The sequence below is a fragment of the Nannobrachium achirus genome (genome assembly GCF_963921795.1).
Source record: "Nannobrachium achirus genome assembly, chromosome: 3".
In the NCBI taxonomy this organism is placed as follows: domain Eukaryota; kingdom Metazoa; phylum Chordata; class Actinopteri; order Myctophiformes; family Myctophidae; genus Nannobrachium; species Nannobrachium achirus.
This window is the reverse complement of record NC_137812.1, coordinates 39,238,217-39,257,973: the sequence shown is the minus strand read 5'-3', so window position 1 is coordinate 39,257,973 and position 19,757 is coordinate 39,238,217. Positions and strand designations below refer to the sequence as shown.

The following is a 19,757-nucleotide window of genomic DNA, read 5'->3' as shown; positions in this document are numbered from 1 at the left end:
ATTGTAATTACAAATTTGACTTGAGTAACTTCACTTGTAGCCTAGTTGTAGTTTTAGTTGAGTAGCCTAACTAATATTCGACCATGCAGTAGCCTATCCGAATCGTATTCCCAGGAGGCCTATTCGCGCTGCGGCGCCACGGATTCAATCACCGGCTGCGCTCTCCTCCCTCAGTGGTAGAAAAAGTAGTTCTACTCGCATGTTTTACTTTATCTACTGTGTTACAAGTAATATCCGATATTCTACTTAAATACGGTATTGGCATCCAAATCTACTTAAAGTAACAAAAGTAAAAGTAGGCTACTTATGCAGAATGTCCCATTTCACAAGTATTCAAAATGTAGGTCTATAAAAAACCTTTGAAAATAGCAGAACGCTACGAGCTGTGAACTTGTAGATCAGCTATTTCATAGGACTTATTAATGTAGGTTTTGTAGGCTAATAGGCCTAATGATGAAAATCTACAAAGTAACTGTCTAGAAACGAATGTTTTCAAATAATTGTAGTGGAGTAAAAGGCTACAATATGTGGATCCAAATCGGAAATACTCCAGTAAAGTACGAATACCTCAAAATTGTACTTAAGTACAATACTCGACTCGAGTAAATATACTTAGTTACTTTCCACCACTGCCACCCTCCCTCCCTCCTCCCAGGCAGGGATGAGGAGGAGAAAGGACCATCACATCATCCATCCATCCACACCCACTCCTCGCTCATCCTCCTCGCATCCCATCTTTCCCCCGGTGCGCAATAGCACCCAGCGTGTGCTCTGTGCAGACCAGCTCGGCCATGGTGGATGCGAACGCGATGAAGAAGACAGAGTTCTCCGTGCCGGAGATCCAACCGCTGGACCAGTACGATGCCAACCGAGCCAAGATCTGCTCCAGCGTCCGATGGCTTCTGGGGAAATCTTACGGATCGGCAGGTATGGGCGCCTCTCTCTCTCTGAGCCTTTACCGGTTATCTCTGGGAAGACATAGTAGCCTAAATAAAAGGCAGAAGAAGTAGCCCATCTGCTTGGGCGGGGCACTTAATAATTTATCAAGGAAGGATAAATGGGTCTCAGAGTAAAATTAGACTTATAGATCCCACACCAAACAGAACAGAACGGCAGCTACCAGCTAGAGATGCTCCATCCACCCCAGCTCCATCCTCCCGGCTGCTTCCATGGGAAACCTACTGGCGGACACACAGCATCCCTTCTGACAATCCAGTGACATCATTAGCCTATTCCTAAAGTAGAATTATTAAGAAGTTGAATATGTCAATATGTCAGCTAGGCTGAAAAAGAAAATAAAATATTTTATAATGTCATATTTTAATGTTGCAAGCCACAGAACAGCCAATTGGAGGAAGTCATCATTCCCTGCCTTGCAACAAAGCCCTTTGTCAGTGAGGTTGGCTTTTTGGCCTGTATTTCTTATTTTATTTTATGTTGCAACTGGCTAAACAATTGGCATATATAGGCCATAGCCATTGGAAACATGTTTATAATTTAATGTAGTACCATGCTGTACAGTAGCCTATGTCAATGTGAAAAGGCTACAGCTGCATCTATGCAAAGTGGGCTGGGTGAAAATGGGCCAATAAGCCGCATAAAAATTGTGTCAGTGTTACGCACGCACACACCTTATTGCAGTCACATGCTGCTGTGCTCGCATGCAAGCATGTCTGTGTGAATATGAATATGACAGGACAAGACGTCAATACAATAGGTTTACATTGTCTTATAAGGTCTTAATCAAATACAGGATGAGTCTATTATGGGCTTTGCTTTGGAGAACTGGATGCTAGCCATACTACTGGGTCAATGATGAACATTTCAGCTTTGCTACCTTGAAGGATGCAGTCATACCATAATATTGTGATTATTGTGGGTTTATTCTTAATTATGTGCCATCATCATCTCTTCTGTCTGGCCTCGCCTATCTATCTGTCAATGGATATGGGAGGAGAAATAAGCTTGTGACTGTGTATGTGTGTGTGTGTGTGTGTGGGGGGGGGGGGGGTGGGGGGTCTCATTGTTGGCTGTCAACTGGGAAGGGCCCACCAGGTTGCCTACTTACCCTATTGAATTTTAATGAAGATTGGAGCCGGAGGCCTAGAGAGAAACAAATAATTGGCTTTGCAGTGTTGCAGACACTGTTTTAGCTGAGGTTTGGTTTTATTTCACCTGAGATTAAGATAGATAGATAGATAGAGAGAGAGAGAGAGAGAGAGAGAGAGAGAGAGAGAGAGAGAGATTGTGTGTGTGTGTGTGTGTGTGTGTGTGTGTGTGTGTGTGTGTGTGTGTGTGTGTGTGTGTGTGTGTGTGTGTGTGTGTGTGTGTGTGTGTGTGTGTGTGTGTGTGTGTGTGTGCGCGTGCGTGCGTGCGTGCGTGTTTGAGAGAGTGGCGGATACATCCCTGCTTTATTGTCTCACCCTTCAGAATTATTTCAAATTCTGTCACCTCTCTTCCAGAATAGTGCAAGCTCCTAAGCAGCATGTAGCCTATTCTGTCTCGGGGACCGTACCTATGTTCCCCAGGTTCTATGTTCCCCAGGTTCTATGTTCCCCACTTCCCCCCCAAAAAGGTTCTATGTTCCCCACCCCGCTCCTCAAAAAAAAAGGTTCTATGTTCCCCACTAAACCAAATAAAGGTTCTATGTTCCAGCTCACAAAAAATGCAGGAAATGGTGGGCCCTGGTAATGGTGGGCCCTGGGCAATTAGCCTTCGGTATATCCTTTTCAATAGAGGCATGATCAACATTAGCCATCATCTGCAGTTTCCAGGTGCTTTATTTATAAAGCAGATAAGAAAAGTGTTTTACACACAAAAGTAAATAGGCCTACAATTATACAAGCTGAAAGGACAACTTCACCCATTTTCAACTATCATAGTATTTGTAATTGTTTCTTGCATTTTTGTATGAGCGGGGAACATAGAACCTTTTTTTTAGGTAAACGGGGAACATAGAACCTTTTCTCTGTGAAAGTAGGTGGGGAACATAGAACCTGGGGAACATAGAACCTTTTTTGGGTAAGAGGGGAATATAGAACCTTTTTTATAGGGGGAAATGGGGAACATAGAACCTGGGGAACATAGGTTGGACCCCCACATGTCTCGCTGTGTGTGTGTGTGTGTGTGTGTGTGTGTGTGTGTGTGTGTGTGTGTGACATGTGTTCAACCATAAGTTGAACACATGTCAAGTAGTCAGCACAGACAGTGTTACAACACCCCACCAACAGCCTCTGTGTTTGTTTGTTACTGAACTACAGCATTGTATAGGCATCGTTTTCTGCCGTATTAGATTAGCATTAAGCTAACTGGGTTAGCTGGCCCTCATTCTGCAGTCCAGTCCCACAGACTCCACATTTACTGGGGCAAAATGACCACTTCTCTTCCAGCGTTTCCATAGCGATGGCAGCTCTATTGCTCCTCCAGCGCTGCGGAGTGTGAAAGGACAGGGAAGAACACAGCTCTATTTGTGTGTCACTGCATCACTTTACATAACTCCATGCTCCATTATTTCTGCATCCCATAGTTACAGGATGACTTGATTTGAAGAAAATGTATCACATTAAGAGTTTACACAATAAATGATGATCACATCTCCTCTCCTCCCGTCCACTATACTCATCTCTCCTCTTTCTGAACAATAGAGTGAAACAGAGCTGCATAAGGAGGGGAGATAGCTAAGAACAACAACATGAAATCTACTTCCTTATTGTGAGTTAGTGTGAAGAGGAGGAATGGAGGAGGAGTGAAGTGCTGTGGAGAGAAGGAACAGAGACAGTAGATAAGAGCAGTGTTTCTCAAACTCAAGGACCCCCAAATTAATGTTTTTGGCTGTGGACCAAACATTCAAAGGAAAAAAATAAGACACATCCTCAGTTTTTTGCTATTGGTGCTGAGCCAAACTGCAAAAACAGAATAGTTTTTTTCAAGATTTTATGAAAATAGCTGATCTGCAAGCTCACAATGCATCGCAACGTGTTGTGAGCTTCTAGATTGGCTGTTCTCAAAAAGCCAATGTGTAAGGCTTTTAAGTAGTGAAGTAGTAACATATTGTGAAGCTATATTAACAAAATTTGCTGTGGACCTCGTGGAACCCCCCCCCCCCCAAGGACCCCTGGTGGTCCACAGACCCCACTTTGATAACCACTGGATTAGAGAGGAGAGAAGAGGAATCTTTCCCCTCAGTTCATGTGGAAATGGAAGAGTCTGTTCCAATCTTAAAGATTATCCTGACTTCTTGAGCAGCTATTCACTGACTGCAGAGTCCAAATTTGGGTCAGCAAAGATGAAGGGTGTGTGTGCGTACAGTGCGTTCCTGCGTGCCTGCCAGCCTGCCTGCCTGCCTGCGCACAAGCACGAGCACGTGCAGGCGCGCGTGTCTGTGGGATGCAACTGACCTGTTCAAGGAGTCGTTGGTATTTGAATGTGAATGGTCTAAGCTACAGTACATGAACGCACGCACGCACACACACATACTCCTGGTCAAACTAGCTGAACTGCTCATGCAGATGATGACATTATCCGTGGAGCAGTTCATTCATCGTATCCCCCTGCAGAGGCTGTCATTTATTGTCACCCAGTTTCCGTTATGGAAAAACCTCCCTTGTTTTCAGTCCAGCAGAGTTTTCCCTAATCTCTCTTTCAGACCAGAGCAGAGATTACAAAGACGCAGCAGCAGGAAGCTTTTTGCAGGTCTGAAGTCGAGACACTGTTTGCTAGTGCTATGCAGTTGACTCCGTGTTAGTAGGAATGCTGACTCTGTTGTTCTGTGGCTGCCTGGTATTGCATGCACTGTAAAATCCAAAGTGTTAGTTTCACTCTGACAATGCACAAATGTAACCAGATGGACACGTAAAGGTTACATTGTACACTCTCAGGGTTACAAATGGACAACTCAACACTGAGGATTTTACTGTGTATTGTTTGCATCTCTCATCCTCTCTAGAGACTCAATCTACCCTACACATATTTTCCTCCTCTCTCAAGCCACATGTAGTGCACAGAATGTCATCTTTAAGTTATCCCCCTGTGAACAACATTCCATGGGATCGAGTCAGTTTGTATTTATCGACAATTTCTTTAGGCTCAGTGTGTCCTGCCTTATTAGAAAAATGTCTCGATGTCCTCCCGTCTATGCCCATACAGAGAACGTTCCGGTGGAGCTGCGTGAGCCTCTTTATAAGGACCAGTATGACCAGGAGCACCTCAAGCCCGCCGTCGCCAAGCTGCTTCTCTCCCCAGAGTTCTACTGCCGGGTCCAGGCCTTGCTAACCCACGGGGTCTCCCAGCAAGCATCGCAGGGCTCCCCTACCAACAACTCATCCCTGCTGCAGCTCCTCATCAAGAAGGGTTTCACCCCCAAAGACCAGAACGTTGACATCACTGAGGAGGACCTCTGTCATGTCCCCATCAGGACGGTGCGTGTGCATGTTTGTGTGTGTCTCTGTGCACGTGTGTTTAAAGGGAGAGTTCACCCCAAAATGTCTTTTTTTCTATCGATTACTCACCCCATGGAGACTTGAATTCATGGATATTTTTTTGGTTTTTGTTGCATACCTAAGCCAATAACTTGACCATAGGGAACCACCGATGGTCATGAAATTATTGGCTTAGGGATGTGACAAAAACAAAGCAATATCCAGTAATCAATAGGAGGAAAATGTATTTTTTGGGTGTACTATGCCTTTAAGCATATAGCTGTGTGTTTTAGCCTTGCCAGTGGCAGGGCTCTAAGATGGCAGTGATGCTTTGTCTGTCCATTCATCCGTCTCCAAAACAAGATATCTTGAAGACTACTAGGCTGGCTGATCGCCATGGAATTTGCTGTGCACCTTTTAGATGTTATTTTGGTGCCCCAATGGCTTTTCCTGTAGTGCCACCTTTAGACCAAAATGTCTAGTTAAACAAGATACCTCAAAATGTAATGGATTCATGTGGGACCTGGAATTTGTGGTGCACCTTCATGGCCCCTAAAGGATGGACCATACTGACTTGCTAGCACGCACGCACGCACGCACGCCCCCCCCCCCCCCCCCCAACACACACACCTGGGTGAGCAACACACACGCGCACGCACGAACACACACACACACACACACACACACACACACACACACACACACACACACACACACACACACACACACACACACACACACACACACACACACACACATGCACCACCGCTCACTTCAACCTTGGGTTTGATTTTTATAGTCTAGATGCCTTAGTGACTGAGAGTTGTGTTTCACCTCGTACCGTTGGTGCAGGGGGCACACCTGGCCCTGATTGATGCCTTGATGTTGCTGGCTGCCAAGGAGACGGTGGAAAGGGTGAAGATGGCTGAGGAAGCGGAGCAGATGGGCGCTGGTGCTCCGTGGGAAAACGCCTTACTTTTCTGGGTCAACAGGGTGAGAAGAATAATGTACATCCACTGTTATACAAAAACACTGCAACAGCCATTCATCATTGAGGAATATACTGTAGATCTTGTATAGTGATCATATACGTATGATAAGATAACATCTCTATTATACATTAAGTGACTGAGCAACAATAAATATTGTTTTAGGGTCATGGTGTGCCTCAAAACAAACCTAAACAAATCAGTCAAGTAATACAAACAGTGGATAAGATAGTGTACCACATCAATGCAGTGAAATACTCTACAATAACATAAACATAATGTGGCAGCTCAAGATCTAATACCTGAGTAGATAAAGAGGATCCAAAATGAAATGGTGGTTGTTTATGCACACAGCTGAACCAGACATTGAGAGAGAGCACAGAGGATGAAGAGCTTCCCAAATCACAGACATGTACAGACCTGCAATCAGCTCAGGATTCGGTGAATACACACACACACACACACACGCACGCACGCACGCACACACACACACACACACACACACACACACACACACACACACACACACACACACACACACACACACACACATACACACACACACACACACACACACACACACACACACACACACACACACAACATGTCTCACTACACTACAGACTAGATCGTACTGTGTTTCACTAAAGCATCTAACATCTACCTTGCTCTGCTCTTCCTCTGTGTTCTGTGTTTTTTCATTCCTTGCTTCTGTGTGCCAGTGTGCCTCCACCCGCTGGTACTGGAAACTAGTCCCAGTAAGTGTCTTACTGTACCTCTCTCTTCTCTCTCTATCTCTTTATCTCTTTCTATCTGCCATGGCTGAAATGACCCCCCTCCCCCAGAAATGCCAGTACATGTCTCGGGCTTATGACGACAACAATGTGGGAACCTGGTTCTTCTCCACATTTTTACAAAGTAGACCAATGTCCAGACCAATGTCCAGCTGGTGTGACTGTGAAGCGGGCCGACACGTTGTTAACACAGATGTAGTTTATAGGACTCGGTTCCTTAACCATTGGACATTATTGTGTTCAGCCATCAGAGTGTCTTCTGCCTAAAGGCTTTATCATAGTCCGAGGTGAAGGGTGATCACCTCAACTTTTAGGTGATAAGTTATCACCTAAGAATGAGATAAAAAGTGGAGGCCATCATAATCACGGTGAAGTTCTATCACTGTGACTATGATGCCTCTGTGCCTGTGAAACCAGGGGGCACACTGATTGGATCTAGATCAATCAGTGAACGGGTGATGGGGAGATGTCTGAAGGTAAAATCAGATGCCTAGGTTCGTGGTGATAGCCCTTCACCGTGGCGAATGACGCAATGTTGTAGTTTTCTGACTTAAAAAGACTACACCGTGGTGATGGCTTATCACCCCAGACTGTGCTATGATAGGGCCTTAACTGCCTGAGCAGTTTCTTTATGTCATGTCTCACGACTCTGGTGTGGCAGTTCCCGTGATGTCATTTACGCTTGTCTCCCTCTCTCTACCCCCTCCATCCAGCATGCTATCGCTTTTTGTTTGAAGGAATCGGGGAATAAGCCTCCTGTGGTAAAGTATAACACGCCACTCTACTCTCACCCTCCTCCTCGTCATGCATAGTGCTATACCTGACTGACTGACTGATGGGCACACACGTGGTGGTGCTGACACACACACACACACAAACTAATAGCCACTCCAACCTCGTCGTTGGATGGTCCTGTATGACTATAACCTAAATCCTAATTTATACTAATAGAACATAATAGATACTGGGGTTACACATGGATAACTCAACACTGAGGATTTTACTGTGTAGTGTTTGTGTTACAGTTAGTTTGAGATTCAGTTAGATTGAGAACAGGAGCACTCGGTTTTGGGCACAAGGTGGAGCAGGCGGTGCCTCCTTTGGGGAACTAGAAATAATTTGACTGAGGTTAGGGTTAGGATTAGGTTTAGGTTTAGGCATAGTTTTACTGAGGTTAGGGTTAGGTTTAGGCATAGTTTTACTTAGGTTAGGGTTAGGTTTAGACATAGTTTTACTGAGGTTAGGGTTAGGTTTAGGCATAGTTTTACTTAGGTTGGTGTTAGGGTTAGGTTTAGGCATAGTTTTACTTAGGTTGGGGTTAGGGTTAGGTTTAGGCATAGTTTTACTGAGGTTAGGGTTAGGTTTAGGCATAGTTTTACTCAGGTTAGGGTTAGGGTTAGGTTTAGGCATAGTTTTACTAGGGTTAGTGTTAGGTTTAGGCATAGTTTACTGAGGTTAGTGTGTCATCTAACCTGAAGAGCCACCAGTGTGTTTACACTGGAGCAAAGCCTTTTCACTGTGAACATTGTGACCAGAGTTTCAGTCATCTTGCCTGAAAACCCACCAGCGTGTTCACACTGGAGAAAAACAAGCGCTCCTTTCCAAATCTAACTGGTTTCTCAAACTAACTGTAACATTTGCATCTCTCATCCTCTGTAGAGACTCAATCTACCCTAGACATTTATTTCTCCTCTCTCATGCCACACGTACAGGTAGTGCACAGAATTTCATCTTGCAGTCGTGTCGACGTGTCCCCCCTGTGAACGTTCCATGGGGCCGAGTCAGTTTGTATTTAATAGAACGTTTTCAAAAGAAAAAATAAACACTTAACTTCAGATCTTTCACTTAAAATAAATAAATAATAATAATCTACGACACCGTCATATGAGGAAGTATAGATTTGGCTTTAGTTTGAGAACACTTTCATGTTGATTTTTCTTTAAGATATGTGTGTTATCAAGCCATGTTGTGGGAGGCATCGTACAGCTGAACATTACTCTTCAATATTGATTTGATTGTTGTAATCACCCATATCTTGGTCCCTCCTGCAATAGGGTTTCGTAACATGTTGCGCAGTATCACGTTCCAGTTCATGCACACGGACATGCAGCAGTTGTTTTGTGTCGAATGTATTTTGGCACTTGTTTTGTTGATTGTGAATGGGGAACACACGGTCAAAGTCTTCTTCGACTCACTTGCTCTGTGTATGGGCCGGTGGGCCACCTTTATGTGGCAACGTATTTTTGCTTCACAGTTTTGCTTCACATGATTATTCGGGGTCACCAAAGTGCCTTTAATAATGACAGATTCTGCTGCATGGACAATCCTGGGCAATGTCCCTCATTTCTTTATGAAACACTTTTTCACGTTTCACATTCTTTTCTGCAATGCCTTTTTAATTTATGTTTTTGAATTTGTATCAATGTCTGTCTGGGTGAGCGTGTGTGTGTGGGCGTGCCCGCGCGTGCGAGACTTTTAATCTTTGCTTGTTTTCTGTGCATTTTATTCACTCTTTAACTTGGGATGTTGGATGGCTTCACAGTTTAAGTGGATCGTCCCGTGTTTTTGCTCTGTAGTTCTGTCTCCCGGGGGGACGATCCTACCTCATTTGATCTTTCATTTGCCGCCTGTCGAACACCTGCTTTAGCTCAGTGTTCTGTTTTCATCAATACATTTTTTCTTCATCTTTTTTCTTTGTCTGTGCTCACCCCTCAGTGTCTCTGCTCTCTACGGCTTGCTGCTCCCCAATACCACTTTATATTTCTTCTTCTTCCTCCTCTTTCCCCTGTTCTCTCACCCCCAGATCCGCTATAGGAAGGACAAGGTGCAGTCAAAGTTGACACCAACGTTTCCTCTGGTTTCTGGGGTCAAAGATCTGTCGAATGGCTGCGCTATAGCTGCTGTAATCCACTACTACTGCCCCAGATTGCTGCCTCTTGAGGGTACGCGCACACACGCACGCTCACACACATACACACACACACCCCTATCCCCCCTAATCCCATCCCTACTCCTCTGCCTCCCCAGATGTGTGTCTGAAGGACACCATGTCAGTGGCTGACAGCCTGTACAACCTGCAGTTGATCAAAGAATTCTGTGAGAACAGCCTGCAGAGCTGCTGCCACCTGGCTGTGGAGGACCTGCTCTACGCCCCACCAGCTCTGCACGTAAGACGCCCTTTATCAATCAATCAATCAATCAATCAATCAATCAAACTTTATTTATAGCACAGGTTATACATCAGGTGCTAACCCCCAAGTTGGAAATACAAGCTGGTCCAGAATGTGCGTGTGTGTGTGTGTGTGTGTGTGTGTGTGTGTGTGTGTGTGTGTGTGTGTGTGTGTGTGTGTGCGTGCGTGCGTGCAAGTGTGAGCACAATTAATTTACACAGTTCATTAACCAACTGGATAGCGTCTACAAGGCCAAAGGCCAATGTGCACAAATTCAATGGAATTAACATTTTGCAATTTAAGCATTTATCCAGCTGTTCCATCCAGAGCGACTTGCAAATGTGAAATCGGAGCCGAGTAATGCGCTCTAGTCAATAGAGGTAAATAGTCACATAAATATAGTGCAGAGAGAACAAAGTAAGTGCCTTAAAGAAACTAGGATAGGGTAAATAATGAACCTAACATCTGTCTAAACATTTAAATCCCATTCTTAACATTTATGTTCAAGAAAAACAAAGGAGCAAAATTTAAGAACAAGTGACCAAGATATATCTGCACAGTAAACTTGCATCAAGAAGGGATACAGTGTGCTAGGGGGTGAAGTGGAGTCTGAAGAGGTGAATCTTCAGACTATGGGGGAAAATTGGGAGTGACTGAGTCTGTACAGTTCTCACCGCAATGGGGAGTGTATGCCACAGCTAGGGAGCCAGGGGGAAAAAAGGGTCTAGGACAAATCCATGTATCGAATGCCTGTAGGCAGACTACATTACAAGGCTTGCAAATGTCACAGAGTAGTCCTGCGTGAAGCCCAGGAGCCTACAGTAATACCCTCTTGGCCAAGGGGGGTTCTTTTGACTGAATGGTAGATGTTTGGTTTCCCACGTGGGAGACCAGGGTTCGAATACATGCTTACAGCGACAATACGATTTGGTATATCATCACTGTCGGGCAGAAACATTGTATCTCCAAGTTTCAAATTTGTATGTTTATTTTTGTAAGGTAAAACCCTACTTCGTCATACAAGACTGTCACACAAACCTAGTGAAAATAGCAGATCTACAAGCATCGCGAGGCGTTGTGTGCTTGTAGATCGTCTATTTTGACTATTTTAAATAGTTTTTAAAATAACAAAAAAGGGAAGGTTTTGGACATACGAGGTTTCCACCCGATGTACTGTGGAACATAAATCATCACGCACAGTTATTGTACTTGGAAACTGTTCTTTTCCTCAGGTGAACATCGTCAGCTTCATAGCTGAGCTGCTGCAGTGCTTTGAGGTTCAGAAGCCTGACTTTGTCCAGCCCGTACAGCCAGTCGACCTCACAGGTCTCTAGCTTCCACTGCATTCAAAGTACCAATACACGCAGTATGTTGAGTGATTGATCATTCACCTCGGTGGCCTGACCGTGAAGTGACTGTGATTGTGTCCGTTTCAGATGCCACAGGGTTGCTGGACTGCACCAGTCCAATCAGTGGGAACAGCAACAGGTACCATTTCACCACCACCACCTCCATCGGGAGAGTATTTTTTGCAGGTCTCTCAGTCCAAGTGTATCAAAAATGCACCTCGGTTAAGGTGGAGACAACCTCCCGTTGGCCCCACCAGGTTAAGGTGGAGACAACCTCCCGTTGGCCCCACCAGGTTACATTTGATTGATTGATTGAAAATGTTATTAGACAAAAACTGAGAACTGTACAAGTATAGTCAATACAATAGAAATATAGTACAGTTATACACCCTGCTAAAAGGAACATCCCAAATAAGACCTTTTACGGTCTGTTTTACGTTGGAAGTCCTAGGTATTCAAATTCATGTACATAACAAATAGCAAGCAAAGCAAACATTCAATAACATTCATCAGGTTAGCATTCACCAGCGTCGGCAAGTTAGCATTTCACCAGGTTAGCATTCACCAGCGTCGACAGGTTAGCAATTCACCAGGTTAGCATTCACCAGCGTTAGTTTTACTGAGGTTAGGGTTAGGGTTAAGGTTTAGGTTTAGGTGTATCTCCGTCCCCCTGACCTTCGGCACCTCCGCGCAGCCAATCACAAGCTTCCGCTGCCTTAACCCAGTTGCTTTTTTTATACACTCGGACTGAAGAACCTGCAAAAAACACTCTCCCCACCGCCATCATCACCATAATGTCAAATGTCAGTAACTTAGCAGCAAATGTGTTGCAGTGGTATAACTGTGTTTTCCTTTTACAGCGGTTCGCCTGCCTTCATCTTCAAACAGCCCTTTGTGCCCATCTCCTCCCCGGTGTCACCTGGTAAGAAACAAGTGGCATCTTGGGAAATAAGTTATTTCTGGCTTGGCAGACGACACTTTAACATATTGTTTTTGATCATTTCAGAGAACAAAGTATGGACCAAGAAGCAAATCAGGTAGCTACACTTTAGAGATTGACGCAGTTTATGTAGGGAACGATTTATTACTTATATATTATAACTGTATTTAACAAACAAAAATGTCTCTCACTCTCACTCTCTCTCCTCTGCCTCTTCTCTGTTACTTCTCTGTTTCCCATTCATCGATCTCCAGTCGTCCTCTCTCGTCTGTGACTTTCAGCATTCCGTTTGGCCTGGACAGTGATGTGGACATCGTCATGGGCAACCCCATAAACACTGTCCTGCGTTCGGCCAGCACCGACAGCCTGACCACCGGTATCCCCGCCATGACGTCCCCTGTGAAGTCCTCTGGGATGACCTGCATCCCTTACTGCCCCCCAGAGGACCTCAGCCACCTGTTCAGCTCCTCTGCCCCTTCGCAGCGCTCCTCGCGGGGAACGCACACGCCTCCCCTGGGAGAGCTCCCCACCATCGAGGAGGGGCCGCAGATCATCCACACGTCTGGGAAGGGGGGGAAGGACGGAGGAAAGGGAAAGCCAGGCGTGAACGTGGAAAGAGGGGGGCGAGGAGGGGTGGGGGGGAGGCCAGAGCCCAGGTTACGTCCAGAGGGAGCCCCTGCTGGATTCTTTCTCCACTACCCTGAAGAGAACTCCGCCCAGCTCAGCAGCTCCGCCCCCAGCCGATCCGGAATGTTCTACCGACCCGTAGGTGGAGAGGCGGGGGACACAGGACGGCAAGGGAGGGGAGGGAGGAGGGAGAGGCCCAGCCGAGCCTCTGATACGTCTCGGGATGATGACTCCCTACTTCGGGATGGCAGCATAGACTCCTCCGAAGCATCAGACGACCTCCCAAGAAGCACCCCGGGCAACCTTCGGCCCAGTAATGGCCACAGCAACAGCAACAACCTGCGCATGACCAGCTTCGCAGAGCGGCGGGACAGTAGAAGGAGACAACCGGCTGCTCCAGGGGAGGAGTCCGTCACCACCCCCACCCCGAGCACACCAGGGACCCCACTTACTGCACCCTCCACCCCGGCAGGAGGCTCTGGCCATCAGGACAGCCCAGGCCACAGTGGCCCCGAGCCGGGCTCTGAGGCCTGGGAGCTGGGGGCCCGTCTGGAGGAGAAACGCAGGAGCATTGAAGCCCAGAAGAGACGGATTGAGGCCATCTTTGCCAAGCACAGACAGAGACTGGGGAAAACGGCATTCCTTCAGCTGAAAAGAGAGCAAGGAGAGGGGGGAGGGGAGGCAGCGGAGGAGGACAAGCTCACCCTGGAGGACCATCTCACTCACATGGAGGAGCACCTGAAAAAGGAGGAAGAGAAGGAGACAGAAGAAAAGGAGAAAGAGAAAGGAAAGGAGAGACCCGTTGAGGGAAACAGCCAACCTCCGCCTCGCCTGGAGAAGCAAGTCACGTTCTCTGTGGAAACGAGGAAGGAGAATGAAAAAGAGAAGGGAGGAGAGAAAGAGAAGGGACCAGAGAAAGTAGGGGAGGCTGCCATAGCAGATTACAATGAAGTGGTGCACAAATTGACTGAAGCTCTGCAGTCACTGCAGAAGGACATGCAGAAACTTACGGAACAACAGCAGCAGCTTATGAGTAAACCGAGAAGTACAGGCAAGAACAACCCAAGATCAGCCCCTAACAACGTCGGAACACCACCGAAAACTCCTCCCCGCACCCCAACCAAAACTCCACCTCACACACCGACTAAGATTCATCCTAGGGTGGCCAGTAAGGCTTGGCTCATCCCTGCTGGTCTTAGCCCTTCCTCTGTCACCTCGCCCTCTCGGCGTTCTCATCTGAATTCTTCCGCCAACATCCCCATGTCGTCTTCCTGCCCTGCCCCCCGCACCAAGATCCACTCATCCTCTACCCCTCGCAGCCCAAAGCACCAACCGCGCCCGCGTCCCTCGGAGCTAAAGTTCCCCCCACTCGGCCGTGTCTTAAAACCCCCACAGAACGTGGATACCCTCCCGCACCTGCGCCGTGTGTCCCCGAGCAAGTGTCAGGTGCAGACCTCCTCTTCCTTCCGCATTGGAGGACCCCGCACCCCGCAGGAGCCTCCCCAGACCACCCAGCAGCCACAGCAGCCTGAGGAGAGTGCCTCGGAAACGGGGAGCTCCAGCGAGACGCCCACACAGTTCAGCTTGGAGCTGGAGGAGGGGGAGGAGGCAGCTGCGGGGGGAAGCCTGGCAGTGCTTCCCCAGATCAGGAGAGATCGCTCCGGGGCAGCAGGCGGAAGTGGAAGCGTCAGCGGAAGCATCTGTGGAGGCAGCAGCTCTGGCGCACCCTCTGAGTGTTCTTTTGAGAGTGAGACTCTTTCGATCTCTGTGGCGTACAGTGCAGGCGGCGAGGTGGGAGGGGGGAGAGGAGTGGCGGCGGGGAAGCGAAGCAGCATCGTGGAGGTGTCGCTGTCATCCCCGGGAGAGCCAGAGGGCGGCAGCGACGAGCCAACGGATGAGGCACATGAGTTCTCGTCAGATTCTATGAGCGACCATGCAGAATCCACGGCGGAATCCACTGCGGAATCCACCGCGGAACCAACCGGTGAACGGGTGGGACCTGCAGGTTCCGCAGAAGAAGGGGCTGTGGCAATGGAATCTACTCAGGTGTCAGAACAGCAGACAGAAGTGGAAGGACAAAAGACAAGACAGATGGATGCTTTGGAACAGAGTGAATCACGAGGAGGAATAGGTCTTTTCTTTAGGGTGAGCATGCATTCAGGGAGGAAAGGGAAAGAAGAGCTTCATTGTGCATTGATGCAGCTTGTTGTGACAGTAATACAAAAATAAGAACACTTTATAATCAACTTTTTAAAATAGATATGTGTGACATACTGTAGGTATAGGTGATATGATATATCATGTTTTGTGTGTAGGGGGAGGTGCATAGTGAGGATGAGATGGCCCAGCGTAGAGCATTGTTGATGGAGAGACAGCAGAGGAGAGCTGAGGAGATGAAGAGGAGACGAGAACAAGAAAGGGAAAACAGGTAACAGTAACACACAAGTGTATAAACACACACACACACACACACTCACATGATCAGATATAAGGGCTTCAATCTTGAATTTGTATGTCTGTTAACACATCGGGTGTCCAAGATTATTTAAGATTTAATCGGCGGTTGCCATGGAAATCCGCCATTTGGAGCTCCAGGGTAAATGTAATCCGAGTATGTCTTGATTTTTTTCGCTGTAGTATTTTCTTTCACTCAGAACAGAAAAATAACAATTGCGGGCATGGTGCTTTTGTAACAGCCGGTAGAAATGGCCACGTTTTAAACATGAAAGTGATTTAAAAGTTAGATTAGGAGATAAATGCACTTTTGTGAATCTCATAACACAGGCTCTAGTGAGGAGCCGTGACTTCCTGATCACATGATCTTGGAGTGTTTCTCTTCACAGGCGGGTGCCTCATACAGTAAGCTACAGCTTACTGTAGATTACTGTACACGTCAAACCCGTCAGAGTTTGACGAGTTGGCGCGTCATGGGTATCAAATGAGTTAACCTAATATAAATGTCAAAATATAAAGTGAGCTTAATAATATGCAGCAAAGAGCATCAAATCAACCCAAGGTTTCCCGATTTCCAGACCAATCTCCTCGGAGGAGAAGAGGGGGTCTCCATGCCCTACCCCGCCTGCTGGCACCTCGCCCTCCCCCACCCCCCCAGCCACACCGGCTCGCTGGGGCGATTTCACACGGAGAGAATACGCACACCGTCATCAGCTCAGGATCATGTCTGACCTGGACAAAGTGCTGCAACAAAAATCAGCCTCTCAAGGACGCGCTGGTGTGAAGAAGGCTCGCTCACGGCCCCGCAGCATGACCAGAGAGGGGACCCAGCTGTCTCGGAGCCCAGCCAAGGGGACTCCGGGTAATGTAGACTACAGTAATATGGACCAGTTCATACTCTACTGCAGATCAGTGTGTTTGATATCAAAAGATTACACTCCCTTTAATCTCCCTCCCTTCCACTCTCTCTCTCTCTCTCTCTCTCTCTCTATCTCTCTCTATCTCTCCAGTCTCTAAGTTGACTAAGGTGTACTCTCACTCTTCCCTCAACCTGGCGGCCACCTCTGATGAGCCTGAAAACAATGCTAGTGACCCCACTAAGAAACCTCCCAGGTAGACAACATGTACAACACTCGAGCTTCTCTCAACCCTGTGGGATTCTCATCATTCTGTTTGTCTGTATCGCTCTTCTTGTCTTATGTCTCAAATTGTATGCCTTCTATTGTCTCCTGTTAATTTTCTTTTTTTCTGTTCCGCTATTTGCAAACTATTGTCTAATTTAATCTATTCACATAGGCTGCACTTATTAGCCATTGTACAATTGTGTTCTACTCACAAAAGATTAAATTAAGCTATTATTTTACAGAACTGTCTGAATCTTTACCTCTTTCCCAACAGCCGTCCTGATTCGCCTGCCCGATGTATGTCACCAAGCGGGCTGACCAATCGGAATGGAGACAAGGACTGGGAGACTGGGTCCAATGGCACCTCTCCTGCTCCCGAGTACACTGGTAGGACACGTGTCTGTCAGTTCTTGAGTTTGCTTTGTATACATAAATAATGTGTTTGCCATGATATATTTGTGACTGGGTGTGCGTGCGGTGTGCATTTCTGATTGCAGGACCAAAGCTGTTCAAAGAGCCAAGCTTCAAGTCCAATAAATTAATCATTCACAATGCTCTCTCTCGCTGCTGTCTGGCTGGCAAAGTCAACGAGACACAGAAAAACAAGATAGCTGAGGTATAGATTTACAGTTCTGCATACTTTGATCATTTGTATTATGTTCATGACATTGCTAAAACCATGTTATGGTTAATTTAGTGCTTTATTGAGATATACCGGTAGTTACCCTTCAGCATGACTACAATACAAACAGATAACATATCGAACTCTATTATTTTACCCTCTTTGACTCTTATTTTCTGTTCTATTCAATCCTCAGGAGATGGAGAAGAGCCCTGCGAACCACTTCCTCGTCCTGTTCCGTGACGCCAGCTGCCAGTTCCGCGGCGTGTACACGTCAAACCCTGAAACAGAGGAGCTCGTACGACTGACTGGCGTGGGACCGCGGATCATAGGCCCCTCCCAGGTGGAGTCCATGTACAAGTACAGCTCAGACAGGAAGCAGTTCAGTGCCATTCCTTCCAAGACCTTGGGCATGAGCGTAGATGGTTTCACCATCCCAAGTCACCTGTGGCACGGAGGAGGAGGTGGAGTGACCAGGAGAGCCAGCATTACTAAGAAGGCTGGCATGTCCAAATGAGCACATGACAACACAACATACAATGATACATATCAAATCGACGTTGTCGGGTGGAAACCTTGTATGTCCAAGACCGTTCGTTTTGTATTTATCATTTTAAAAATGAACTAAAGTGTGAGGCGTTGTGTGCTTGTAGATTGGCTGTTTTCACTACTTTTGTGCGACAGCCTTGTGTGATGAAGCAGGGGCTTTGCTTGGTGAAAAAACGTACAAACTTGAAACTTGGAGATACAATGTTTCTGCCCGACAGTGACGAAATGTATCTACTTGCGTCTAGCTATTTTTTACACACACAAAGATGTATGCAAATTCAGTCATACACACACACACACACACACACACACACACACACACACACACACACACACACACACACACACACACACACGTGTGCGCGCACACGCATGCAAGCACACATGCACACACAACATATACAAATACACATATCCTTACCTCCTGTCTTTGCTCTTGAATTTGATTTAAAATGCTTAAAATAGGAGTTAAGTATATTTCTGTGCATGAAAAAAGTCCAACAGCACCTTCCTCCTTAACGAAGAGCCCAGAGACTCATTCACATCCCCTATAAAGAAAGATTGTTGTTTTCATATGTTTCATGATATGAAAAGAACAAAACAAAACAGCCAAAAATGTATACTTTGGACCTTCATAAATGGGATGACAAATATATGTGAAAATGTATTTCTAGGGTCTGAACTTTTCAAATAGATTCCTTGTCATACATATTTTGGCTGATTTATGTATCATTTTGAAACACATGAAATATATGTATTTTTTGCTATAGGTCCATAGGACATCTCTTTTTCCTGTTTTTTTCTTTTTCTTCTTTTTCTTTTTTCTACATTTAACGGTTATCATACCCATGGCAAATGTTTTTATTTATACAATTATTTATAATTTCATTGTTTGAAATATATAATGAAACAATGTCATTTTTCTTTCAGTAGAGAAGAAAGATTTCCACCATAAATTGTGTTTATTTAGAAACACTGACTCTTACAAAGGTGGAAGAATACTGTGTGATCTTCACTTGGCAAGAGTGGACTGTAGTCTTTTGTTGGATACCAGGGTATCTGTTTTCTATTGACTTTTAGCCAAACAACAGACGAAACAAACTTTTAAACACATTATTGTGTCAGAGGGACTTTTATTTTGTACAGTTTCTGAGTTTGATTTGTCATTGCAAGGATCAAAGCACATTTTTTTAAACATTTCTTTGTAGAACAAGGGCGAGCCATAACCGATATGAAGCAGTGTATTCTAAAGAATACTAGAAATGGACCTTGTTAGCTGTAAGGCAAAGATCTGTAAATCTGTGGTTGTCAGGTGAGAATGACAACTGGAGCATTAATATTGTAAAACCTTATACAGTATCATGATGATAGCACATTGAAAGCAAATTGGTTTTAAGGTCAATACGAGAAGCCTATCTATTAGCATCAGATGCTAATTAAGTGGCTTGAAATAGTGAAATGGGGAGGTAAGAAATGGTAAATGTAAAAGTGTCATACATTGCTGCTAATGTTGCGAGGTTACACTGGGGTTGTGGCCCTTATGATATGATAGGCTTAATAAAACAATTGTGTCTCACACGTGGCTGGTTGTATGTTCATGCATATGTCCACTACCACTGGTGGTAGGCCTATATCAAAGGTTCAGAATTGCTCAATCACCAGTATATTCTCAGTCTGCAATGATTCCCAATGCACAATAAATTGATACAGAATTAAAAGCTG

The 19,757-nt window shown here is 45.8% G+C and overlaps 1 protein-coding gene across 1 annotated transcript; it reads left to right on the top strand.

Moving 5' to 3' along the window:
• Positions 1–666: 666 nt before the first annotated feature.
• Positions 667–19,680, top strand: LOC308280949 (calmodulin-regulated spectrin-associated protein 3-like). The gene is made up of 19 exons (XM_080720979.1): positions 667–927; positions 5,146–5,417; positions 6,270–6,410; positions 6,761–6,847; positions 7,129–7,164; positions 7,914–7,961; positions 10,004–10,142; positions 10,228–10,367; positions 11,603–11,696; positions 11,807–11,858; positions 12,580–12,641; positions 12,726–12,756; positions 12,914–15,431; positions 15,602–15,714; positions 16,319–16,602; positions 16,751–16,853; positions 17,139–17,251; positions 17,362–17,480; positions 17,683–19,680. The coding sequence occupies exons 1-19, from the start codon at positions 792–794 to the stop codon at positions 18,001–18,003; spliced, it is 4,809 nt and encodes a 1,602-aa protein (XP_080577105.1). The 5' UTR covers positions 667–791; the 3' UTR covers positions 18,004–19,680.
• Positions 19,681–19,757: the final 77 nt, after the last annotated feature.

What these genes read in the sequence shown, in the direction of transcription:
- LOC308280949 (XM_080720979.1), top strand. Translation starts at nt 792, where the DNA reads ATGGTGGATGCGAACGCGATGAAGAAGACAGAGTTCTCCGTGCCGGAG. An exon ending in TGCAATCAGCTCAGGATTCG is followed by an intron (nt 6,848 to 7,128) that starts GTGAATACACAC and finishes TCTGTGTGCCAG; the next exon opens with TGTGCCTCCACCCGCTGGTA. An exon ending in GAACAAGAAAGGGAAAACAG is followed by an intron (nt 15,715 to 16,318) that starts GTAACAGTAACA and finishes CCCGATTTCCAG; the next exon opens with ACCAATCTCCTCGGAGGAGA.